General features: G+C 45.5%; 1 protein-coding gene across 5 annotated transcripts; it reads right to left on the bottom strand.

The window, feature by feature from the left end:
• Positions 1–210: 210 nt before the first annotated feature.
• On the bottom strand, positions 211–26804 carry Rdx (BTB/POZ and MATH domain-containing protein rdx). 5 transcript variants are annotated; one of them, XM_070666157.1, is made up of 8 exons: positions 25958–26804; positions 11593–11737; positions 3425–3546; positions 2476–2627; positions 2120–2259; positions 1857–2034; positions 1435–1756; positions 211–1265 (listed from the first exon to the last, which is right to left on the bottom strand). In XM_070666157.1, the coding sequence occupies exons 1-8, from the start codon at positions 26110–26112 to the stop codon at positions 1121–1123; spliced, it is 1359 nt and encodes a 452-aa protein (XP_070522258.1). In that variant the 5' UTR covers positions 26113–26804; the 3' UTR covers positions 211–1120. The 5 variants fall into 5 exon arrangements, with proteins under 5 accessions (XP_070522258.1, XP_070522260.1, XP_070522262.1 ...); XM_070666159.1 differs by having other exon boundaries at positions 25997–26804; XM_070666161.1 differs by having other exon boundaries at positions 26343–26804.
• Between the last annotated feature and the right edge of the window lie 556 nt (positions 26805–27360).

Raw genomic sequence — 27360 nt, 5'->3', positions numbered from 1 at the left:
ATCGTACATACGTGAATCAGAGAAAGAGATCATAAAAAAAGAACACTAACTAGAATAATTTCTCCGTCTTGGAAGAGTTTAAAACGCGCTAAAACTAAAAAAAGATCACTACTATCGGTAGAAACAAAGTATCTAATTCTCTCCGTACTCGACACGTCGAGCGTACGGCGCTACGGGACATCCGTTTGATCTATCTTTTCTCCTCATGGGTTCTTTTTTTTTTTTTCGACAAAGGAACAAAATGTTTAAATCGTCTGGCCGACGTCTATCACAACTTCCTTCGTGCATCGCGCGTTGTTGTTGCTGCTGTTGTGGCAATTGCGACGGCGAGTCACGTGGAGAGAAACTCCTCGCCTTTCCTTGGTCCTCTCTGGCTATATTACTCCGTGTCTTAACATCTCATGCGACCGTCCGCTTCCAGTCCGTTCGTTCGATGATAACGGAAACGAAAGCAAGTCCACGGTAACGATGATAATAATAATGATAATGTTGATGACATGTTCCAACGCGCCATCAAGATCGATTGGCATCGGCACTGACATTGAAAAAAAGACGAGCGCGGTATGATACTACAGCTGCTGTTGTCGCTGCTTCCATTGAATTGACTCGCACTCAGGTCGGCCGAGATATATGGCTCGCATGTTGATGGGGATGTGCGGATATGAATGTGGATACGTAGGCTCTCAGATATCTCATTCTTCTCTTCGACACGCAAAGATGGAACGAGCAACGTGCTGATGTTGGTTGCGTCGAGTTTTCCCTCACTACCGACACTTACTTGAACACAAAAATCCGAGCGTGTATGGGAGTATTTTTTTTTTTATTTTATTTTTTTTTTTTGAAAACTCGTCCTTGATCGATCAAACGGACAAGATGATTTTCTTTCTTCCCCCATCGATCTCTGAATGTCCTCAACCGAAGCTCATTGACAATTGAGTAATTCTTGCGTCGGATCTCGTCGTCCAATTTTTTTTTCTTTTAGACCAGAGAGTGGCGCACTAGGAAACATTTATTTAGCACTACTATATTTCATTATATCACTGTACACAAAGGTTCAAGAGGGATGCAAAAGTGGTGGCGGCGATGTAGAGGTCGTGCCCGGAGTTAACGGTGATTGCTTTCAGCTCTGTTTCACTCGTTTCCTAGGCGGTCCGATCGGTGGGATTTGTTGGGTCGCCAAGGCCCGAAAAGCTTCTGCTATCAGATGCGGGTGGGAATTCACCATGGATTTGAAACCCACGGTATCCATGACGTCCGTCGCATGTCTGTAAAAGTTATTCGCAAGGATTAGCGATCGCAAATTTCATTTCGTAATACCCGCCGCACAGCCGTAGAATACAATTTTGATCGTTTGACAGAACAAAATTATCTTTTAGCCCGCGAGCAGATATACGTGCTTTACAAGTGTACTATTCTCCTGCGATATTAACTTACGTATTAATGAAATCTATCGCCTGAGCCTTCAGCTGATCGGCGCTATGGAGATCGGCAAGTATGAGGATTTCGGCCGCGTTCTCGATGGCTAGACTCGTGCAAAGTGCTTCTTCGCACATTACCTTCAGCCTCTCCAACGCGTACTTGTCTGCCGCGGCTAACAAATCGTCCGCCATCTTCTCCAAATTCGCTGCTTTACCGGTGTAAATAAACCGTAACATTTCTCTCAGAACTTCGTGGTCCACGTCGGTGATGTCTACATGATTTTTCTTTCTCTCCTCCATCTCGTGTTCGAACATTGCCGAGAAAACGGGACTTCGTGCTGCAAATAGCAAATGTAAAATTATTACAATTCGCTCGTTAATTTTAATACAAAAAAAAAAGAATAAAAAAATAAGGATTTTATATTTATCAAGGCTCACCTGCGAGAATTGCTTTGTGCGCCTGGAACTCTCTTCCGCAGACAGTGAGCGTTACGTCGCTAAATTTTTGGTTCTCGAACAGCAGCCCGAGATCGTCGGGTAGCCGACACTCCGGTACTTTAAATTGTATCGTGTTGCTTTGTCCGGAGATGTTTACACTGTCTGCCACTACGCTGACCTGAAGATAACGGAAATTAGAGGTGCTCGCTCGAAGAACGAGGTATGCGCGAGTAGCGATCGAATAGATGTGACAATCGACATACAAAGGTATATACCTCACAGAATATCGTGAGTTTGTCATCCGGTAGCAGTCCGTTAGCCTCGTCCAGAAGGAAGTCTCTCCTAATGAACTTCTTGAAGCCCCAATCTTTACCCTGGACAAACCTGTAAGCACGCTGGCTCTCTGTAAGAACAAAACAAGAAAGATCTGTTCAAGTGCCGCGTAACATTCTCTCAGCCGCGTTTAGATTTCCGTTGCCGTGGAAATCTGTTCGCGTTAAAAGTCATTGCACGGCAAGCTGTCGCGAAACTCTTTAAAATGCCCTGCATTGCATCCGCTACGTAGTACATAACGTTGATACATTAACTGTTCACGTTAACGTTTCTTCTGCCGACTTACCCATTGCTTTGGTTTCTTCTCTTTTGGCATTAAGAATAGAAAATTTGAACTTTGCTCTGACTTCAGATTTGTTGCACGAAACAAGAAGGAGATACAGCGACAGGTAGTCTTTGCTCTCTTCATCCAGGCCCTTTGGATTCACTCTCAGGCACCTAGAAACCAATTAGCGCATCAATTGACACGACTGCTACTGCCTCGGATGGCAATTGTCGTTTCGTCTCCTCTCTCTCTCTCTCTCTCTCTCTCTCTCGGCGCGAATTCGGGCTACTCGAAATTTGTCTTTTCCCTCTACTTAAAAGTCAATCGTAGATTAACGATATGCCCGATAAACGCGCGTTGTTTAATTTTTTTTTTTTTTTTTTTTTTTTTTTCTTCTTCCGCGCCGTGCCAGAAGCGAACGGGAAAATAAAGCTGGGAATGTAGCACGATTGGCGAGACAATGGCTCGCATTCTCACCGCTCATTTAAGCGCTAAACGCGGCGACTCGCATTTCTAGGACTTCCGACATTCTGTTTTTCCACGTGGAACGCGCGGCGCGTGTGCTGACTCAAGGCGACTCGAGAGATCCGGCCAATCATGCCCGGACTACGGAATCGGATAAACAAAGGCCGCGTGATTTACAATGTCAAGCGTGCCACTTTGCAAAGTAAACCCGGCGCAATTATATTATTAGACCGCGCCATTATCCGCGCGTTGGCACGGACTCCCCGCTTGTTCACCGTCAAACGAACGTGTCAATAGATGCAAATCTTCTCCGTTAATCGCCGCCGATTCAATACGAACTGCGATTGATGCACGATTACGTCTCGACCTCGGTTCGTATGCAATGCAAAGAATCTTAAACAATTTTTTTAAATTCTTATTTTCTCTCTTTCAATCTTGCTGTCATCCCCGGATCTATTTCCCGCAGGCTTTTCCCGTTCGAGTTGTCGTCGCGACGCATCCTTACCATTTCAACTTGTCGTTGGCCCCTGCTGAAAACGTAGACGACTTGAGCACCTCCCCCATCTCCTCGCGGCAAAAGCTGAAGTTATTTATCGTCCACATGTAGCTGAACTTAACCACCTTCACCTGTGCACACAAGACCTTCAAATGCAATAACCACGTCAGAGTCCGTCTCGATGGAGGGTAGCTTAATCTAACTACGCTAAAATGCCTACGCAAACAACCGCGGCGTCCCTCGTCGTGGGCGTCCAGTTTACAAGATCTCCACGGTTTACAAAATCAATCTGTCTCACTGGCCCCGTGACAAGCAGACCCGCCGCGTCAAATATTTGTAGGTCGAAAAGAATTTCCGGAGCACCTTTCACGAGGACCGTCTTGGAAAACAGCCGGGGGTGGCGGCTACTTACAACAAAGACAATCTACTATCTCTGGTGGAAACCAGATTTTTCACTCCCTTTCTCTCTCTCCTTTTCGTTCTACCTTTAGAAAAAAATTGAATCAAGGCAATTTGAGCTCTCTTCGTACTTGGCTGAGCTGCCCAGGCTGGCAGTTGAACTCTTAGAAGTGAGACACATCCGGTGATTATGGATTATCAGCTTGACATAGTAAAACGTCCGCCCGTCCGTGGTTAAATCGTGTTGCGGCTATCTGATCGTGTTTACCAGTCGTTCGCTTCGCGTTACATTCAATTAAAATAGCATTCTCTTTTGTCCGTGTAAGAAGAGGAAAAAAAAATTATGTCATTATCGCGAGGTAGGCGCGTCTGTTCGGATCCCGTCGCGTATCTCTCTCTTTCTTGAAAGAGGAGACGCGTCGATCATAGACGGACGGTTCGTTTATATGTTAATGCCGAGTCCGTGAAAAGCTTCTCTCGACAGAGCGAAGTTCTCCCGGACTGCGACGAAATCGTCCTTGAAGGCGAAGTACTACAAGTACCAGCATACGGTAGCGTAAAGGGGGGCAGAACGGGGTCGGGGAGACGCGGAGGTCCAGGGTCGGATCGAATGATCCTCGGCCTGCTTGCGCAATTCCCTTAAAGAATACACAAACGGCTTTAACGGTAGAGGCGTGACTTTTGTTATTTCGAAGGACAAGGCATTTTTCTTCCCGCCTGGCTTTCGTCGATAACGGTGTTCCATACACGCGGCCGCCTTTGCCACCTTTCCCTCCCCCTCTTTCTCACGTTAATATGCATCGACTTCGCGGTTCGGGACCGATCGGTTAGGAAATATTCGTCCCCGATACGATCGTTACAATGAAACGTTAAAAACGCGAGGGGAACGTCGCCTCGCGAAGAATCCGCCGGTCTCATGGACTTTCGGCTCGACTTAACTTTAACACAGCATGGCCGAATATTAAGTTAAGTATCTGACAAGAGGGAGAAGGAGAGATAAAGAAGCGGAATGAATTTAAAACGGACGACGGCGAATAAAAGACAAGGAAGAGAAGACGGCGAAGAAAGACGCGAGAAGGTCGAGACCCCAGAGGAAGTCAATGATCTCTGACGTCAGCATCGTGCGTCGCGACCTTGGCGAACGAACGGTAGCCCGCGGCCAAATCTATTCGTCTAGTGGTCATTAATGGTGAACCTTGCGCAAGCCTCTTATCGGTCATTCCATGTGACGATCGTGTATCCTCGCGCGAGAAAAATAACGCTGACCGGGCGAGTCGACGAGCGAATAATCGTTGATGTTTCTACCGTGCTCGCAGAAACGAGACTTTTCTGACCGATAAAAGAATAAAAAAAAAAAAAATAATTAATAAATAAAAATAAAAAAAAAAAGAAAAGTGTAAATGCGAAAAAAAAGAAAAAGAAAAGAAATCTTTCATAAACCGTAATAGGGAGAAAGAGGCCGATTAGAATGAAAGGCGTGTAAATGACCGTAACGATCGTTAAAATAATTCCGAGAAGTTATCAAGGCACCGGAGGTCTGAAACGAATCGGAGGCTCCGCAGCTCGTATTCGGAATGCTCATTACTAAGCGTACTTAATCTACAGTCCACGTTACACTGGAAAACGAGCAAACATAGTTCGACACAAAGCAAAAATAATAACTCGTCGTCGAAATTAAACCGTGAGTTTGTACGAATAAAATACATATTAAAAAGCATGTATTATAAGCTGATGTTAGAATGGTCAGGCTCGTTACGTAGATATCTCGAATGTAAGAAACGTGAACCAAGAGATTTCTACGTTTAAGGCCTCGGAGGATTTCAATCATCGCAGCGACGATTGAACAACCCGGCTGCAAGTGGAATCTGACGAGTTTTACCGGCAGAACTTCATGTCGGAAGATAGTGTGCGATATTGCAGGCTAAAAGTTAGTTGAATATTAGCTTTCCTGCTTCTACAGCGTGTCGAGATTCATAAATTATACATATGGATGTACAATTTGTTTTATTAAAAATATTAACAGAATATTGACGTTTTCATTTTATTACAAAAAAATGAGCTGAACAAGTCCCTCGTCTATTCACGTTTTATCTCAGCGATAAGTTAAGACTCTAAAATTACCCTTATAATCTCGAGTCCTTTTTTTTTTTTTGGAATTCTGAATTAGATTACGGCTGAGAAAACATTCTACAAAGTATTATTTTTAAGTATTTTTAGAATAATATACAGATTTTATTGTGAGGAGCGGAGGGTATTCAATTCTTGCGACGAGTAAGAAGCCAATATCATCGGATTCTTTAAAACTCGAGTCTAAGTCTGTTACTCATAGAAAAGGGACGATACAAAGGAAAGCGTGAGAAATGTCCACGGTACTGTACCTCAGCTCTCGAGAGCCTAAGTGAAAGTTTCGTTTCTCTTTTCGACAGGTGCTTTATAATCGTAAAAGTTACACCTTTGTATTCGAGGTTTCCTCCAATGCCAAATTGAATTGAAGCTACTTGGCCCGTGAAATCTCACGTTATACCGATAAGCAAGAATAAACCGAGGATAAAAAGAAAAAAAAAAAGAAAAAGAAAAAAAAAAGGGAAAAGAAAACTGCGATTACACGAACAGTATAAAATATGCTGCGCAGGTACTAATGAGACCTATGAAAAATTAAGACGCTACATTTCAAGTTACCGCTTGTTAAATTTATTTCGGACCGTAAAGCTGTATTTCTCGGGACGCCGTTCGAGGCGAAGCGAGAGAAAGAAGGTCCCCATCGTGAAAGAAAATTTAATAACCGAGACAAGCGTCGCTTACAACGCCAAGAATTTTTATTCCCTGCGGTTAGGCATGAGTTTCCCCCGATCCGTGAAACGCGTATCGAGGCGTTTTATTCACGATCGCTGGGTTCGATGATCCTCGCCGCGGTGTGACCTTCGCGCATCGGAAGCTTAAGGTCGACATTCGCATCGCCGAGAAGCAGGAAGGAGGCGGCTATCTCTCCCGCGAGAGTTCAACGTACGCTCGTACTGTAATCTCCTCCGCTGGCCGGTTACTTACGGCTTACGACGATTCGCTTGCCCGGCGGGGTAACGAAACGGCATGAAGCCAGCCCGGTGCGATGCCTCGTTACGTCGTCAAGGACTAGAGAGGTGGACTTCGAGACGATTCGAGCTCCTAAGCAAATCGAACGCCGAGCTGAAGCACGCACTCGCGTCACAATCTTTCCTCACCGAAGGCTGCTTAAAAACCTCGCGGATTGCGGAAGAACCCGGGGGACGTTTACTAGTCTATCCGTATAACCCGACCTACGTACCTACCTTCGCGAGATGGACGTTTCACGGATGAGAGTTGATCTCGTGAAATTAATATATCCGGTCAAGCGGCACATTTAGATAACAGATCGAACCGATCTGAAATAATTCGCGCGGAGCTCCGTGACGTTTCGGAAATGCATGATCCGTGTTACCGTTTACGTCAAGTTATTTCTTGAATAATGATTCTTTTAATTCTTAACGATCTTATAAATAATCGCGAGACGCTGGAGCGCGAAGAACCACGTTACAGAATCCTCGCAATTTTCTGCGTCGCTGAGGAGGCTTAAAAAAAATGATTACGATCGATCCTCGTCCGGTAGCGTTAATCGCGGTACAGTGGAGACTTTGAGCGACCATTTTCCCGGGTTAATTTCGTTTCTCCGACGTAATTTAACGCGTTGGTGGCGTGCCAAGAGCTAGGCTTCTTCGGCGTGCACGAATAAGACTGGTCCGACGCGAACGCCCGCGCATATTCATCTTTTTCCTACGGCTGCCCGATAGACGTGACGATGAAACCAATAATATAACTGTGACTCACATGAGAAGTTATCGATGTGACGAGAAAAGGAAAAGAACGCCGAGGCTCCTATCTATTGGCTTACAACGCTTCAAACACGCATCATAAAACCATTACGAGTATGTAAAAGTAGATAGTCTTTTTATACCCCACGATGATAATCGTTATACCTCGAAATAGCCGGCTTTAATTTCAATGAACGAGCGGTAACTCTTTCGGAGGAACGGGATCGTGCATCTGTCTCTTCAAGTAATTTATCCATATTAATTGAATCCGTGCAAAATCCAAATACCTCCGGAGCGTTCTAAAGGCACCGAATAATGCATCTCCTCGTTTCGGGGGATTATCGAATTCTCCAATGGCGGGGGAGGGTGAGCGGGGGGTGAGAGCTTTAGACGTCCCAGATTCCCTGATAAATTAACGAGTTCCGATGTTTTGGGAACGTTGGGAAATTAAATATGCACGGGGCCGCTCGGACGATCGGCGCCGGGGAAATGCGGCTCGCGAAAGCATCCGAGAGGCCTCGAGCGGAAGCGGCACTCGTGCAAAGCTGCGAGAGAGGAGAGGTCGAAGGGTTCATCGTCTCTCTCCCGGGTGTTCCGCGTAGCGAGTCGGCGCGGATCAGGTAGAGCGACGCGGAGGAACGCGGCGGCGGAGGAGGCGACCCGGTCGACGCCCCTAGGAGTCGTTCAACCCGCTCGCGGCGCCGGTGGCGGCAGCGGCACCGACGATCGGCCTTGAATCACCCGTGCCCGTTTACGGGAGCGGCGTGGAACGCGCGCAAGGTCCGAGCACCAACAAGGCGGACCAACGGCGCCGAGTCCGGCAGCTTCCGGTCGGACGAGTCCTCCTCCTGGACACGGTACGCGACCGTCGCGGCCGGGCGAGGTAAACGATCGCGGGTCCGCGCGCGCGGATCATCGCCGCCGCGCCGCGCCGGCCAGGTCATCGCGGAGATGAACGACCGCGGCGACGTCTTACGAAAATACTTCCTGCATTGCGAGCGTTTCCCAGACACTTTGTACGCGGCTGGCTCTCTTTGCGCCAGATGACGGAAGTGCGCGCTCAGGAGGATTGTGCAATTTTTTTTTTTTTTCTTTTTTTGTTCTTTTTTTTTTTTAATAAGCCGGAATATTTTTGCTAATTGCAGCTCGTAGTTTGCGTTCGCGGGGGAAACGTGAAATTCGATTTGAAATTTTAATTAAATTCATATTTGGATAATTCATGCACGACTCTTGGCGATTTTTCGAAAAACACCCACCGCCGAATGACATATTGCGAATATTCGCTCGTAACATTTTGCGGACTTTATAGCGCGTTTCAAATCTCAAATAGCGTATAATCTAATATCAATTTTCATCTTTTTCCTGCAGGGAGTCGTAAATCTCGCCTTGCAGTCGAACGCCTCGTGAAATATAACCGAGAAACGTGAATAGACACATGATAGAAGTTCCGGTATATAAATTTTCATTTAATTTCAATTTAAGATTTTAACTTCATTATTACAGAATTCATTTTAAGACATCGGACTGAGATTGGATAAATCGAGTACACAAAATCTAGGAAAGTTCCACGATCTCGTAACGCGGTATGTAAACCAACCGACGTTCGCTTATCGCAAGAGTTTCTAAGTCTAAAAGCGCGAATTAACAGCTCTCTCGAAAAAAAAAAGAAAAAAAATTAATAAATCCACATAATTCTCATACTTCTCCTTGAATCTCGGTCCTTGAGCTGTAAGATAATCTCGCGGCGCGTGACCTCGGGCAACACAGCGAGAAACCGTATTCGCGCTGGCGCGTCCTCGCGTTAACCAGACGCCGAAATGTGTATTTCGCGTTCAAAGGATAACCCCGGGAATTTCGGCTAATGACGTAACCGTTTTGTCAACCTTGAACCCAGAATCGTTTCCGCGACGTCGCCGTCGGTCTTATCGCGAGATCTCTTCGGCGCGCGGTGATATCGCTAACTTTTGACACGCTTTAGCGAGTGAGCGACCCGCGCGGGGATCGCGGCCGAGCCGATTGCGTTGCCGCAGATCGCGCGGACGATGTTACGTGATATCGCGACGGGGGGCCCCCGCGTCGCCGACGCGGCGAAATCGGTGACGCGCGTTACGAAAGTTAACTGGAGCACGAATTGACTTTCGATTTATAGGCGAACGCCGCTGAACCGGCGGCGGGCGGCCGGCGTACGTGCTCCATCGATTCGCGCGAGTCCCCAGCGCGCGGCGGACGTTGTATCGTAAAATTTGCGCGGCGGCAACGCGGCCTCTTGCGCAACTCCCGCGAGAAAGCGAGCGTAATAACGTTCGCATTTCTGCCACGCTGTCGAAATTAGAACGGAGTTAAATATATATATATATATATTTATGTGTGCGTAAACGCAAATACGTGGCGGGTGAAACTTATCGAGATTTCGCACGCGGCCTCCGCGAAAGGATAATTTTTATTTTTTTTTTTTTCCTTTTTTTCCTCTCGCGTCTTTTCATCGGGACGCTCGAAAGGGCCCGGCGTATGTCGGTTTTCGAAAAATCGCGCGCGAGGGACGCGTAAAAAAGCGTGCGAATTGCACTACTAATCTCGCGACGATAACGTACGGACTTTTCGTCGATATTAATACCATCGGTATTAATGAGCTGCAATATTTCCCTTATTCTTTCGGTTATCGCCATTTTATCGGCGCTATCTGTATAAACATATGCGCGCACGGTGCTATTATTGCACCAGCGTTTCTGCCCGTTTTCCTAACTCTCGGTCCCTACCGTCACCGGCGGACAATTGTCCATTGTTGCGGATCTCCGCGAGTCGGGAGGGGCGGGCTCGCCCAGGCTGATAATGAACCTCTATCCATTTATCCGCGGTATCCAGGACGCCGACGTGGGGAACGCAAGTCGCTCGTTGTCCGAATCGTATGGCCGAGTGCGCGAAGCGGAAATAACTGCGGAAGACGCGAGATAGAGAGGCGGGGGAAAGAGGGCAGAAAAAAGGGGAGGAAGGGGGGAGGCGGTCGCGCGGATTTCTAGCGAGAATCGCGGAACGTTTCCGCGAGCGGCGGCCGCGAGGGAGAGACCCGACACGGCAGGAGGACGGGAGTAGCTGCGCGACGAGAGATATCTAGTTGCAGGTCGTTCACATCGCGCGAGGGGGACGAGCGCAGTAAAAATAGAATGAGAGCGCCAGGAGCGCGTGCTCTCACGCGCGCGCTACGCGCCGGCGATCCGCCGGCGCGGATTCTCCGCGTCTCTTTAACGCGCGCCTTCCTTTTTTTTATTTTTTTATTTTTTTCCCTCCAACGACGAGGAGGTGTTCGCTCACGGCCGAATTCGTCTGGGATTCGCGACCGTTCGCCGAAAAAATCGTCCTGAACCGGAGCGAGACAACGCCGTTGAAAGAAAAGGGATTACTTGAACTTTTTCTTTTCGTACGCATATTCTCCCATGTCGAACGTTCAAACGTTTTTAAGACAATCAAGAATCCGCGTAAAAATGGTATTTCTAATATGGTTTCGGAAACAGCTAGCTAAGCTCAAGCTCTAAAAACGTGATTTGAAACTCGTGATGCTCATTTACGAAGGACAACGATCTCAGATATTCGCGTAGAGCGAATCTATTCCTTCTTCGTCAGCCGTCGCAGAAATATTTCAGCGTGAAAAAAAATTAATTGCGTTACCGCGACAATTTTGAGTCTAAAATCGTGCATGCGGCTCTCGACACGCTATCAGCAAATTGATTACGGTGATCCCGGCTGAAATCGAACGACGAAAATCGGCGGAACGACAACGGTGCCGAAATAAGCAACGAACGTAAAAATATAAACGCGAACGATACAACGATCCGCTACGTCCCTAGCAATTTCCGCCGCTCATGGTGACTGGGTGAATTTCGGCGCAGGTGAATCGATCGCTAAACCGCAGCGGAGCGGCCAGGCAGAGGACAATGAACCACCAACGACGAAACGTACCTGCGTGTAACACCAGTTCTCGGCCACGGGGGTGTTCACTTCCGGCGGTGGCGGGCTCGGGACGCGGCTCACTGCCATACTACTGCTGCTGTGCAGGTTCGAGCTGACCCGCGACGTCTGGGGCGCACAGTCGCTCACCGCAAGTCTGCAACATGAAAAAAAGACATGCCGTCCGGTTAATTCGGGTGGATACCAAGCGGGCAAGGTTTTTCGAGTCATCTTCCCCGATCGCTCGCGCGCCATACGCCCGGCACAGAATGTCGTTAATTGTGCGCGCGTGTTCCTCGCGTGTTACGTCACGGGGTCGTCGACCCTCTCCATATTTCTGGACGTACGCCTGGGACAGAGGAAGCTTATTGGATCAACGGCGTAATACAGGAACGGCGGGGTTCGACACTCGGCAAAATGGGTATTGCGACGTCGGTATAATTGACCGACGTGAGCCCTCCTCCCTCCCCTCCCCCGTGAGTTCGGCCCCAGCTGTCGGATTGGAAATTAATTTTCCTGGGTCAACAGTTCCCGCCGCCACGTGCGCTTCGCCGGCGTTACCCGATTTTTGCACCGCGATGTGGAGATTTCGACTAGCTGCCTAATCAATATTGTAATAAACATTATAATAAATATTGTAATAGATATCGCGAGTAAAAAATAACACGATGTCATTACAGGAGTCCTCGTAACTTGATTGAGAACTGATACAAATTACACATGTGTATATTTTTACGTTCGCGAAGTACCTCCTGCATCTCTTTTGTCATATGTGTAATAAAGACGCTACTGTTTCGCGATGACGAATCACCTTCGAGCGAATGGACTCGAGTGTCGGTCATTGAATTACGAGTCCTGTAGAATCGAACTCTTTGGAAGGAAAAAAAAAAAAAAAGAAAGAAAGAAAAAGAAAAAAGCGTCATCGATCGCGCGAGTTAAATACGAATAAGTAGATAGACGAGCGGAGAGCGAGGCGCGCGGAAAGCGCAAGGATGACGGAGGAAGGGTACGTAGGACACGCGATGGTGCTCACGTGCGGTGCCAAGTACGGAACCGCTCGGGAGGCGAGTCAAGTACATTAGCCCCGCAGGTTCATCGGACGGCATCGGTCGACCCGACTAACCAGGAAACGGAAACCAAATCGAGCGAACTCTCGTTTGAATGCGTCTCGCTCTCGCGATTCGCGCTCGAAAATACCTACCGACGAGAAGCTCATCAGAGTGACAAGTAATGAGAGTAGAAGAACAAGGAGTAATTAATTTTAATAAGACAAAGATCGTTAACTATATATGGATCAAAAAGTTCATTTCATTTGCTGAAAAAGATCGCTGAAAAATAAATAAACTTTTAACTCGTTTAGAACTTATTCTTTAATTTCTATATTTTTTAATTTTTTCTTTTTATTTGATTAAATTTCGAATATTATTTCGTAAGAGCGAAAGACAAAAATAAAAAGTCTTATATCTCGGAAAAAGTAATAAACCTAGCTAAACTTCATTTCCTGTTTTAACTGAAAATTCAGATTGTAATGTGCAATAAATTTAATCGCGACGAATTCAGATTTATCATTTATCGTCAGAATCCTCATGTTTCTTTAGCACGGTGTATTTTCGTATGGCGAATTTCTCTGATTTCGCGAGAGAAACCGAGAGAGAAAGAGAAAAAGAGGGAGAAAATCGCGTCGCGACTCGACTTTTCGAGGGGATCGCGTTCTCCGTTCGACCGTTCGTGTGTTCGGCGGCGTAACTTTCACTTCCACGCCACATTTCCAACATTATACTCCCACGTCGCTTTTGCGCTAGATACCGCCGGGGGCATCGTCAGATCGAACGGAAGGAGAATCATTATTCGGGGCAAGAAAAGGCTGCAGGGGAATGAGAAAGACAGAGACAAACAATTTTATCGTAACTCTGACGCTCCGTTTTGTGAGAAAGCGATCGTGCCTTGCCACTAAAAAGTATAAGCGGAACAGCGAGATCTTTCACCAGCGAGAAAACAATGTTAGGAAAGAAATATCATACAGAATTTGTACAATCCATTGTTTTACTTTCTACCGTGAAAAAAAAATCAATATAAAAACGTAGAGACGTTCAATCGGAAAATCAAAACTTATAAATATCAAGTAATCGAGATGTAAAGTGAAAATATTAATAAAGTCCATATCAAATTATAATAAAAAAAAAAATTTCCCGCAGAGATTATTTTTAATTGTTGAAATGTTCGATGTGCACATGCTGTTTTAAATAATATAAAAGCAAGATTCTTTTTATTTTTTTTTATTTAGAAACTCAAGTTTAAATGAACACGAGCAATCGAAATTCACGTCATTTTATTAAGAAAACGATCGAGGGATATTCGACTCGGCTTACGCAGGCGTGGGTCAGACCTCGAGAGTTCAGGGGAAAGTAGAACGAAGCCCCGGCACAGGCTGCCCGGTGAAAACGAGGAAGTTAAGTGAAAACCGTCCACGGCACGTTGAAATCACGTAATTGCACCGAGTCCGACATCGCGCCCAGCTTCTTGCCAAATCCCGCCGCAATTTGCACCCCGTCTCTCCGAATGTATTTCCATCCTCCAGCTGTTTAAATGCCGTCGCGTCTCGCGTTTTTCATTTCCGCGAGAAACCGATTCCCCCCACCTCCCCCTCCCCCCCCGGGCTGTTTTCTCGCGCTCTCGCAACAGCGTTCTTAATTTAATCCCCCGTCCGTACTTGTCTTTGTCCCCGGCACGTCTCGTCGCGTCTGCCAGTCCCCGTCGCTGCGCTATCTCGTTTGCGTTTTCACTTTCCGCGCTGAAAAATACGCGCGTTATCTCTCACGTGTCCTCTACTTTTTTTTCTTTCTTTTTCTCTTTCTTTTTTTTTCCTTTTTTCTTTACTTCGTAAAAATATCCCGGAACGATGTTGTTTGTCAGCCACCGGTGATTTTATACCGCGTCGATAATGTACAATTGAACGAACTCCCCCACGTAATTGTTGATAAGAACGACACGAAGGTTGGCGTGATACCGCGGCGTCGCGCGCGGTCGATGAGGTTGCATTTTCGACGAGAATGCGTGTGAATGCGTAACGCGTTAACGGAAGGATATCCGCGGTAAAGAAATAAAAAAAAAAAAAAAAAAAATCCGCGAATGGATCTTTCGCTCGAACTTAGAAGCTCGCGTCGTTCCCTGCCGGCACCACCTACGGTGACTCGACACGCCGCGTAATTAAATGCGTTTATCTCTATATCTGATTCATCCGGTCGTTTCGTAAGACCGGCAGGCAGGTACAGCGTTTGTTAGCCGACGCGACATGCGCGAGCCCGGCGACGCTCGTGGAAAAAACGATGGAAAAAGGAAGTCTCAGTGTCAAGATCGGAAGGTCGCGGAGGCGACCGAGCGCGAGGCTAAAAATATACGCCGCTTTACGATTATCACGATTACGCGTAGCTCGTCGATGCGTTGGTGTAACGAGCGTGATAACAGATTCGCGACAAGAGCGAGAGGTCACTTCGACATTTCGATATCGCGATCGCGAGAGATAAAAATTCCTTTTGTATAAATATTAAAAAAAAAATCTCCCGATTAAAAAAAAAAGATTAATCAATTTTTATCCAACAGCAGGCGCGATGTTGATTCTCAAAAAATGCCGAGTAAAATTAAAGTCAAGCCGAGCTGTTAATGCGGGACGTTTTATTATATTAAAGTTTAATTGTATATAATTGACGTCGGAAAGGCGGATACTCGAATAGTCCGTTATCGTAGAGAAAATTCAATTTCGGTGTACCGAACGATACGCTTCCTCCGCGGAGACACGTGGCTGTATATGTATACCAAGACCTTGATGTATTGACAACGATAATTTACAACCTTGACGCTGTTACACAGCTCATTTGACATTCCCCACCATTACGCGGCTGCATCGCTTTTCCTCCGATTCTATGCGCGCACACTGTCATTTAGCTCTTCATGCCTTCCCTCTTCCTGTTATTCTATCTATTATGCACTTATAATTGATGAATAATGAAGAAACCTTTATTAATACGACAGATGACATTATCAGAGAGAAGCGAATGATGTAATTTTCTTAACGGAAAGTAGAAAAGTCACTCAACGTCTCTTTGAAGATCGTAAATGTCCGCCGTGTTTACCGTTTCATTCCTGCGAGAAAAAAAAAAAAAAAAAGAGAAAAAAAAAAAAGAAAGAAAAAAAAAAAAAAGAGGGCATTTTCTCTCAAGACTTGCGAGAAGAAGAACGTTCATATGCTTCACCCCAACGGGAACGGAAGCCCTTTAAAAGGAGGAAAAAGAAAAGATACTCGAGGGAGAACGCACGCGGCAAGACGGTGAGAGACTCTTCGGAGTCGAAGAAACAGCATGCTGCGTTGGTCGATTTTCGCAGGAAAGTCAGTAGACGAGACGACGGCGGAGAGGAGGGACGGAGTCAAGGTTGACGCTTGCTCGGCGTAAGCCGGAGTGTGTGTGATAAGACAAAGGCTGACTCTCTTCAAGGGCGCCGCGCGAGCGAGCGAGCCGAAGCACGGGCGCGTGTACGGACGCCGCCGTGGAACCTCGCCTTCGCGTTTTGCACGCGCCGCGACTTGTCACTATCTAACGCCGAGGACAAGGCGAAGCGCCTCGCTCGCTCGCGAGGAAGATGCACCGACGACGAGACGGACGGGCTCTGCTCTCGCGATGGATCTTCGCGGGAAACCAGTCCGGCTGAGCCTCTCCGACCTGCGCCGGCAACGAGCGGCCACGAGCCGAGAATCTCAGATGCCGTAATGCGGAGGAGCGAAAAGCTGGACGTGGGGAAAGAGACAGCAGCTGAACGATAGTTGCAGCTGACTGCATCGACCGCGGTGTGTCTCCAAGGAGGTGTGATAAGAGATCTATGTATGTACTCCGTGACGTGTTCGCGTCGAGTATCACATATCTCGGACTGATACGGTCGACACAACGCAAATATGAACACGCGGTACTCCATAGCTATCGCCGCTATCCTTTGACTTTTAAGATTACACGGCCGAGCATAGAGGAAATTTAATGTCGAGGCGGGATTTAAATGTAAATTTAAATGAAACGTACACGTATGAATTTAATAAGGAGATAACGCGATATTATTAATACCTGTTGCTGTCGGAAAACAGCTGATATCTAATGCCTAATTAATGTCACGGTGGTTGTACACATTTATTACGCCGCTTTATCTGCTTATTAGATTTTCAAATTTCACGACACGCGATAATCTAAGATATTTTATCGAACCGCGATAAATTTTCGCCTTCGGTATCAAGGAACTCGTCCTATACTTGAAAAGAAAAAAAAAAAATTGCGTAACCAACGAAATAACGTGCAAGTATTAAATTATCAAACTCCTGAACGTCCGTCGTGAATAAAATTGTTATTCAGAAATGAATTACTAAGAAAATGTCGAGGGCGCGTTATTATCTGTCAGTCGCAGCAAATTTCCTTTCTTCATTCATGCATTCCTGCATGATGCGCAGCGACTGACGTCATGGGGCACTTGCGACAAAATTGAATTAATAAAACAATTCCTACGAACAAAATAAAAAAAATAAAAAAAAAAAAGGAAAGAAAGAAAAAAGAAGAGATAAACAGTTAATTAAAATTACCCTCAATATTAATAATAACGAGAATGCACCGGTCCACTTTTTTACTTGTCTAATACATTTTTCAGAATTTACTCGCGCCAAGTTATCCACGACGTGCCAATATTAACAGCGATTGCGAACTATTTGCTTATATTCTGAATTTCTACTTTTGTTCTCGAGACTTTACTCGTGACAAGCGTCATTTTCGACGTGCCGCACTGCCACGCGTCACGTTTGTTCGCGGCACACCGATTCAAGGTTCACGGTTACGATAAGAGGTGTATGAAGATCTCCTCGCACAAAGAGCACACGATGACGAACGTCCCCTCGACTCTTAAGAAATAAAAGAGCGACGAAATAAAGATTCTTGACATTTAACGCAAGGCACATTTGGTTTTTTTTTTCTCCCTAATTTATTTTTTTTTTTCTTTTTCTTTTTCGTCATCGCGGTGAACGAGCAAATTAAATAATTACGACACAAATTGATTTACGGTGCAATATTTTGAAACCTAAAATTACATGACGCGGTAAATAAACTTCCTCTTTGTATAACGGCTATTAACGACGACGCAATTATTAACAATAATTTGCGGTGCATTTTAGTGCAAATCAGCTTTCCGATTGGAATTCAAAACGCAATGCTTTTATGACGCAGAAAATAATGAAAATATTGGCTGGGGCGATACACGTTAATGCGACTGAATAATTCGCATTAATTATCGAATAAAGCTGCTCTTCTTTCACGAACTTAAAACCTTTGAATTCTTCAAAACGTTAAATAATATTGAATAAGCGATATCGATAACGTTAATTTCTTTTATTTTAATTGGGAGAACATATTCTCTCGTGTACGCGACATTCTTTACATAAATTACTTTGATCAAATTTTTGAAAAAGTATTACGTAACTAAGTCATTAATTCACGATTTGGTTCAAGTGTGATTTTCAAAATATACCGAGTTGACAATTTTCGTAAATTCTCTTCTCTTTCTCATTAATATCAAGCCGTATTGTGTAACAGTTCGACGATATTTTTAACGTATAAAATTTAAATTTTTATCCGAAAGCTGATTTGTACAAGTGTAACCCGAATTATCGTCTATGGTCGTTGAACCGTCGTTAATGAACGCTATAAATAAAAGCGATATTCATAGCGCGTAAATATTATATTCTAGAATACGTTAACTTGCAATCGATCGATCATATCATTATTACGTCTGCAATTTTTTTAGAATTACAATATCATTCAAATATAACCATTTTACATGTATTTAATTTACAACATTTTCGCAAATATTTTCCCGCGCGTGTTAATAGAAATTTAAGCTGCTCTCTTTCTCTTCGCCTTTGACGAATGTCTCGGTTCCTTTTAATAATGATCGCGGACGCAGGATTAAGATAAAAGACGCTTTCACAAACGAAGGCATGGATCTCCTTCTGGCTTGGACGGACGTTCGTCCTTCTAGGGCCGAAGGATTGCTTTTCTTTGGGATCTCCACAAGGGGAGGGAAGCTCCCCGGGACTCGACTCGTTTCTAACAGGGGCCAGTGCCCCGGTACGTGGGATATACCGGACGACCTTGGGCCTCACGGCCAATTTGCGAGGTCCGTTCCCTGCAGATGCGCCCTTACAGCCGTCTTATTAGCCGCGGAGGAATACCCTTGGATTATGTCCCTTCGATATCTCGGGAAAGCAATTATGACTTTGCACGTTAAACAAAGGGTTTGTCTAGCCGGTGTAAAGTTCCTAACTCGTTTAATATTTAACAACCGGATTTTCATCCGCGTTTAAACTCTAACTTTCAGTTATAGTACAACCCGATTCTTTATATCCGCATAAACTGTAACGCCGACCGTAAAACCCTCGCACAATATTGTCTCGTTTTACGATATTTAATGATAATTAATGATATTTGCCGACAAACGTGTGGAAACAGTTGTAGCTCTTATCGTTTTGATCGGATCTCAGCCGCATTGTTTGCATTTTTTTTTCCCCTCTCTCTCTTTTTAAGACATTTCTAATAAAACTTGCAGATCTCAAGATTACACGTACGATTTGATACGTTAACGACGCCCAGAAATATCTTTTTCCCGTATAATTTGTTTCGTACATCGCGCATGTAAACCAATCAAATAAAACTGTAGAGAAATTTAATTATCAAATATAAATGAATATTATTATCGGAGTAGATTAATAATCTCGTGGCTCGCTCCGAAATAATTTCGATCATAAAAAGTGTACGAGCACTCGTGAAATTAACGTTTTATTTTTCAAAGTTATGACGTAAATAATTAAAAAAAATTCCAATTTCAGGATACCGTTTAAAAATGAAATTCGTCCTACATTTTTAGATTTCTTTCATTTTAATCGCAGGTCTTTTAGCGAATGGCTTGCATATCTTAATTTCAGAGTGAAGAAAAATGTTTGCCAATTGGAAATCTATAAATGAAAAATGAGTTTTGGCGAGGTAGAAGCAGAAACCTTGTAGGCAATTTGGCCTTCGATCGTATATACCGTCGTTGTTTGCTTGCCGTTTGGTTGCTCAGCGATAACTTCGATAAGCTTTCGCATACTATGTAGTTGCTTACGTAGCCTTTCTGCGTCGCTTATGTCCCCCTTTTCCCTTCCGATCAACTTAACCCTTTCACGATCTTTTCTTTTTCAGCATTTATTATACCCAACATTTGAATAAGAAGACGAATTGTTCGTCAAAATTAATTTATGCAAAAAAAAAAAAATATATATCTATAATAATCCGTATTGTATAAACGTAAAAATTATACATATGACATATAGCCATTCAGTTATGACGATAAATCGGTTACGAGTAAAGAAGAGGCCAAAAAAATCTCAATGCGATAAAAACACCTGCCCCAGTTTACAGTTAATCACATAGTTGCACGTTAAGAATAACGTTCCGATTGCAAAGAAATTACGTTAACGAGACGCACGTTAAATCGCGAAGGAAATACCTTTGTGAGGAAGTAAACGAATAAAATTAAAAAGGTGCCCCCGTCGCTATTAAGGATTCCCAGGCCGAGATTTTCGAGGACTGAAAAACCGGCCCTTTGTGATTTTCTACCATACCTAAAAAGGAATGCCCAAATAGGACTCGATGCAGGCTAACGAAAAGCAAAAGCTGAGGCTCGGGATGATTTTCAAGGGGACTTTCCGTCTGGTTTCTTTATAATGGAGGTTGGTTTTGAATTCCGAGGGATACGTCGTCGTCATCCATTACGGAAGAGGGGAAGCGAACCCTCAAGGGGGACGTGCGGCCCTGTACCCTTGAAGCCGAAGGTTGCCACCGAGTGCGAGGGACAACCTTCCTTCCTTTATTCCCTCCGCCGCGCTTCACCTCCACCACCACCACCGCCACCACTACAACCCACCACCATTACTACCACCGCCATCATCGTATCCTCCTCCTCTTCCTCCTTTATACTTGGCTTTATTTCATCGAGTCCCGGACATCGATTGGCCTCGACGACTACCGTCTGCACGCGTGTGCGTACGTACACGCGTGCACGCGTTACGGCTGTAATAATAGCATTTAAATAATTCTCCAAAATGTAAATCACGCACGAAAGCTATTGGCAACGGAGACAGATCGACGGTTTCGATTTAACGAAAAGGCCGAAATAAATAAAAAAGAAAAAAAAACCCCCAGGGGAAAGAAGAAAAAAAAAATAAAACGGAGATTTATATCAGCGCCGAAGCGGTGCTGCTCCTGAATAATCGCGTTATTCTCGTCATCAGAATCCCAGATGTTTATCAGTGCCCTTGAAAGCTGAGCGAGGAGAACGAGGTAGCGTGATGCAAAGCTGCGGATTTTCTGCTGAAGATCTTGAAAATGAGACCGAGCGTAGCGGGACCCCGCCTCTTGCCCGATCGGCCCCGCCGGCCGATTTACTGAAAAGCCGCGTGGTATCCGGAGTTGCTAAATGATTTGTCAATAAAGCCTTCGACTAAATTTAATGCACACACTCGATCAAAAGTGGAACGTCGCCGTCGCGTGCTAATCGAGGTGACGCGATCGAACGGGGGAGCAGTAATCGATGTTATTCGGAATATGGGCAGGTGTTTTAATTTGCGACGATTGTGTCGTATAAAATGAACACTGCGGATAAATAGATTGCGCATACGTGTTCGCACGCGCGCGCAAGTCAACACTTACGCGGGATGCGAGTATCGACGACCGGCGCGTACGGCACCAGCTGTTCGGTGGACACAAAGACACTCAAAGCCAGTTCCCCAGCGTTTCCATTCGCGCTGGTTAACGAGAAAATATTGTGACGCAAACGATAACATTACCGCGACGCAAGGCCGCGGCTTTTCCGACTCGTCGTACGACGTAACGCGAGCTAAACGCGCCTCCGGATCGTTTTTCGTCGCGTGCGCTGTCGTCGTTCGTTATACAATCATGATTATGTAAAAAATACGGAGTAATTAAATATTTATAGATATCAGCGGTTGAAGGTAAATTCAGAATTATTAAACGCGCCAATTTATTTGAGTAAACTGCTTCATCACGTACGCGCGTTTCGTTCGGCTAGTTTACCTCGAGCCAACATAAGTCTGGATGAAAACGGAAATCTCTCGCTCTCCAAAATCTACCTATTCTTTTTTTTTTTATTTTTAAAGCAAAAAACAACATATCAACGCTGCAATTAATTATATTATTGTATTCGCGACAATCTAATATTTAAATCAACGCTCAACCCCTTTTTCGCACACGCTAAAGCTCATAAAACTGCAAGTTAAAAAGTAAAAGTTACATAAGTCACTAGATTAGAAAGTTTCACCCGATCAAATTTATAGCACGTTGCGTTAGGACATTGAAACATAAATTCGCGGTAATGGAATCGACAAGAGTTTACATTCTTTAAAATTAAAATTTCGAAGTTCCTAAATATTAAATTGAAACTCATTCAAAACTACTTTTTCCTTTTTTTTTCTTTTTTTTTGTCGTCATCGAGCTTAAACGCGGTAACGAGAAACTTTTGATTGGACGCGTGGGAAGGGACAAGTGACCCGCGCTAATTGCGCTCAATAAAGTTTGTTACGCGAACAATCCTGACGTTGGAATATTTCCCGTGTTAATCCCGAGCTATACAGCCTGACGCTTTTTAATAAAGGCAAAACGTTACCTGACCGGCGGGAGGAAAATCCACGGATCAATCGCCATTAACACCGGTGGCCGAGCAATGAGGAATTAGAGATAAGCGCGACAGCTGCGGAATGATTGATGAATACGTCGCTATAGTACCCCGCGAATTGCGGCCTTAACGTGGCCTTGCCGCGGACCCGTTTTGCCGCAAATGATTTTCCTTTCGCGACACGTTAAAGGTACATCGATGCGTTTCCTTTGACGAGATTTAACGCCTCGACCCGGCCGGCAAAATGTAGCGAGTAGCGATCCCATGCAAATCGTAAATGTCGTTCCCTTGAAGCTCAAAGCGCGGCAGAGTTCTTACCGTTGACCGAGCGTTCGCATTATGCACATACAAACGATACGGATGAAAAGAAAAGAAAAAAGAAAAAATAAAAATTGTCCCTGCCCTAAGTGTGCCGTAACTGTAACTGAGGAAAGCGTAGGCATTATCGTCGTGTCACGTGGACAGTCAAGGATCGTCGGGAAATTAAGTGCTCGCGGAAAAGAAGAGAAACGCGTTTAAGCAAGACGACTAAAAAGCGCTCGTATACTACTTCGGCCAGTCGTAAATCTTCGGGGCGATAGGCGAGAAGGTCACGACAGGAGCTTACGGCACGATTAATTGCAAGGAGATACGGAAATGCTCGCAGGTAACTAACGCAATGATGTAAAAGACGACGAGCCTCGACAACGCACGGTATTTCCTGCATCGCGTATTACGTTCAACATTTGTCGCGAACGATGCAATCAGCGATTAGAGGTTTCGGTGCGAATCGAAAGGTTTGCTTTATTAAAGTATTTCTTTTTAATTAACCCCGAGAAGTTCATCGGCGATGCTGCGTTAAGTAAATATGTAAAAAGAGATATGGAAATAAGCAAGAGTCGAGGTTGTAAAATAAATTGCAATAGATAGTTAAATTTAAATTAAGAGATACTTTAGATACTGATTAAATAATTATATTTAAAAAGTCTGAAGAGCTGCGCGAAGACGCTAAATATATAGGCGCGATATCGACGTGGATAAAGTTTCATAACTTGGCTGTAAGTTAAGGTGAATAAATTATTATAATAACGCTGAATTTATGAACGCATCACCTAGTTGTAAGGTATATCGTCAAGCGATGGAAAGATTAAAACACTTAACTCTCTGAATTTAGAATAATTGCTCGTAAGCGAGAAACAAGGGTGAAGCTCGAAATCGAATTAAGGCTGCGAATTTTATGTAAGAATTTGATTAAGATATATAAATTTATGCGATCTTGGATCTGAATTACGTGATATTTTCAAACGCGCTACCGACGTCTGCTACAGCTCACACAAAATGGAAACGGTTCTATAAATTGCACGAAATTTATTTATACAAATCCGTACGCGATCGCCCAGCGAGTTTCATAAATTTTGGGTTAAAATAAAATTTTCACTATAACGAACATAAGCACACGATAAAATCTACGTGCAACGTTAGTTAACTGCATCCTTTCAGCTAATATAATTATGTGCACATTTATCGGATTGCTGTTTAGCTAAATTAAAAAAGAAAAAAAAAGTTAATATGTTTTTTTACATCTCTTTTTAAATATCTTGATAACACCGCTATTAATTTTAATAATAACGCTATGACAGACAACATGCTAATGAAATATTACAATTAAATTAATTAACCTTAATTTGCTCATAATTTATTTTGTAAGCGATTCTCAAAATTATTAATATTAAAAACGGCATTTCTAGAAAGGGCGCAGCATGGTCAAGGATAACAGTCGCTACTTTAAAAATAAATTCTTAAAATCGCGATTGATGTAGAAGAAAAAAAGGGTGGAAAAAAAAAACTTGACACGCGGGAAGAGGACTCGCAGTTCCCATCATTTTCGTTATTTATCCGATTTCCGAATCGAACGCATCGCGGATACGCACAGAAACGGGAAGCAAGGGATAACGGTAACGAGACCTATCCTATTGATGAAACTGGAAACGCCGATTTCCGTAATGTACGCGGTTGGGTGTAATTAAACGCGATGCTCGTCAATACTCGCTGAAAGAAAATCGCGAGTATGCCTAACATTCGACGCAATTTACGCGATTGCACGTGTTTGTTTCGAAACTGATCCTACTTGCGAACGAAAATATTTCATTTTAAAGATAAACGATAAACACAGAACTCTGTGGCTTTCAGCTTTTTGAATAATCGTAACCGTATCGGTAGTAACTCGATAAGAGAAGATAACGAGAATGCAGTGGCAAGCAAAGCTTCTTTGTCTCGTCGAGACGAGAAGAGTATCGGGTGTCAAAAATATCCTCCCTCTTTCCCCGAGGAATGTTTAGAAAATTTAGCAGCCCGGAACAATTAATTGAAACGTTCGCGGGCGAAAAATATGTCAAAGTAAAAGAACAAAAGCGGGATGTTGTCGCGTTTCAATTACACCGAGATGAATCGTTGAAAACACAGTTTTTCGCATAATTAATTTTAATTAAATTCAAAATTGCTCACAAATATAGTTGTACGCAGCTCTCGCAATTAATCTCCATTTATTTCTCGAGCGACAAAAAAAAAGAAAAAAGAAGAAGAGAGTCGCGAAAGATATTCCAAGTGTTTATCGTAATTAAAATTAAGCAAACAAGTCAAATATAAAGATACATGTGTGCCGCGTAGATTTTTCAGAAATAAGGCTGCAAAGAACATATGAAATAATTAGAAACCGAGCTTCCGTTTTCTAGCTCCAAGGGAGCATTCCGCTTTTGTTCAACGACGCATCTCGAGTGCTAGCCGTGGACGACGAGTCCTCGCGAACCCAGACAACGAACGTGGGGAAGGCATGGACACGATAAAGCCGGGGGAACGTTCCTACATTCGAATTCCATCGAGTCGCGCTCTCGGCGTTCACGGTCGGACGTGTCTATATGAAAGCAGGCGGAATCGCCGAGCCGTGACGAAGCCCACATCAGGCAGCCTCAGGAAGGTCGGCGTCTAACGTAAAAAGGTGTATTCACCTTGATTCGCGCTCCTTCGCTCGCGACTTGACCAAGAACTTTCCAGTCGGCCAGTGCAAACGCGAATCGCGACGACTGAAAGGGGGGAGGGAGGGGGAGCACCGGACGGACAAAAGAACGAACGGACGGCTAATGGCCATCGCGATACTGGGCCTCGTCGAAGGGACGACGGGTCGTTGACCGTCGCGCGTCTTCGTCGAGGCGGTTGCTCCAAGGACTTGGGCAATCTGTCCCACGAGTAACGAGAGAATTCGCCGACCTTCCGGAGGTGACCACCTTTCGCGGTCGACGCGGTTTCACTCTACTTATATTTCGACTCGACGTCTCGCCACGTGTACTCCCCCTTAATCGGGTGGACGGTTCGGGATTCCGCGTCTCCAGGATTCCGGAAGGTAGAGGAAGTCCTGGAGGCGCGAGATCCCGACGCGAGGCTCCGGCCGCGGCCGGCACGACAAGCCGAGGGGAAGAGAAACCCGGGGAGGAAGGAGCGTGCTCGCGACGCTACCGGCTTTGGCGGATCGATGCGATCGCTCTCTTCGCGTACCGGTCAAACGGAACGAGAGGACCCCCCCTTTCCCCCGCCCGGCTCCCTCCGCCCGCCTCTTGGTCCCCCCAGGTTTAGCCCCGGACGGACGAAGACCCACCCTAGCTCCGACAACGGCGAGCCGTACGATTGTACGTACCGCGCCAGCGCCATCCTGACATGAGACAATCCGGGCCCGGCGGGTGTCGACAGCAAGGTATCCAGATCTGCGAGCGGCGACTTGTCGTTGACACTATATCCCACTACTGGACACATGCGCGCGAACAATTCTTCGTCCTTGAACGAAGCGCGAGCTCGTCATAACTTCCGGCTAAGTCGCGAAAAGAGTAGCCTTCCTCCCTCTCTGTTTCTATATATATTTCTCTCTCTCTCTCTCCGTTTCGCTTTCTCTTTTTCCCTTCGACTCTCGTTCACCCGGCGCCGACTCGATCGAACCACGAAGCACGGCGATTCTCGCGTAGCACACGATCAACAACGATAATTACCCGCTTGCTGCCTGAAAATAGTTCCGCAGTCCTTCCGCTCCTCGGTATACGCTCACTGTCACCACCGCATTTTTCCTGGCGTCCATCCGCCGAAACAGGGACGAGAACGGCCAACGGGGAGAAGAAACGACGAGAGGCTTCGTCGAAGGTGAGCGCGACGATCGTCGTCGTCGTGGCGTCGATGCTGCGGCTCGTGGAATCAATCCGAAGCAGAAGAGAGCGAGGTGCCGACGGAGAGGAGCTCTTCTCTCTCTCTATCTATTTCCCTGGCCCGGCCAATCGCCAACTCGGCGCTTCTATCTCTCGTTTATCTCGCAGTTTCTCGCCTCGTTCTTGTCCTCCCTCGCCCTGTTAGATGCGCGTGCAACTGGCGTGCGTATCGAGCGCCTCCTCTCTTGTCTCTCGCTGCCGCTCGACCGAGGTACTCTCCGCGGATTCGCGACTTCAACTCCGACCTACGACGCTGGCTCGACTGAGTGCAGGCACTGAACAGCCGTCGTTCCCCACCCGGTGGCGCGTACACTTCGGCCGCTCTCGAACCCGCTCGGCCATCTCCGTCGGCCTCGTGCCGTGCCAGAGAACGATGCCATGTCCCTCCGTTCCTCCGTTCATCGCGCGCACCCAAGGCTCCATCCTCCCCGCCTCCCCCACCCTCCGCGCCCTTTTTCGCGATCGCATTCTCTCTCTCTCTCTCTTTCTCTTTTTCAGCCACCCCGCAGGAAATTCTGCACCGCGAGCATGTGTGCGCGATTGCCCGGCCCCGTCCATGCCGCTCGCCGCACCGAAATTGCATTAAACGCTATTTCCTAGACTTCGACCACGGCCAGGTTCGTTTCACGGGTCTCCGATCAGTGAATTCGGAATCCGCGCCCCTTTACCTCTCCACTGCGAGATTTGCGGGTGCGCTAAAATGACTTCTTTCAGCAGTTCCGAACTCGCGAAAGACGTTTACCTTCTTTGTTATCTTCCGCGGGCAAAACGAGCGAGATAGGAAAAAGAATAGACGTATCGCCGGTAC

This window comes from Cardiocondyla obscurior, linkage group LG14, assembly GCF_019399895.1.
Source record: "Cardiocondyla obscurior isolate alpha-2009 linkage group LG14, Cobs3.1, whole genome shotgun sequence".
NCBI classification, from domain to species: domain Eukaryota; kingdom Metazoa; phylum Arthropoda; class Insecta; order Hymenoptera; family Formicidae; genus Cardiocondyla; species Cardiocondyla obscurior.
Note: the sequence above shows the minus strand (reverse complement) of the source record. Positions and strands in the feature narration are given on the sequence as shown.

Excerpts from the sequence above, each read along its gene's own strand:
- Rdx (XM_070666157.1), bottom strand. The coding sequence starts at position 26,112 with ATGTGTCCAGTAGTGGGATATAGTGTCAACGACAAGTCGCCGCTCGCA. Across the intron at positions 2,035-2,119 it reads TCTGTGAGGTATATACCTTT|GTCAGCGTAGTGGCAGACAG; the intron begins GTATGTCGATTG and ends CGTTATCTTCAG. Across the intron at positions 1,266-1,434 it reads GCGATAGATTTCATTAATAC|ACATGCGACGGACGTCATGG; the intron begins GTAAGTTAATAT and ends TAACTTTTACAG.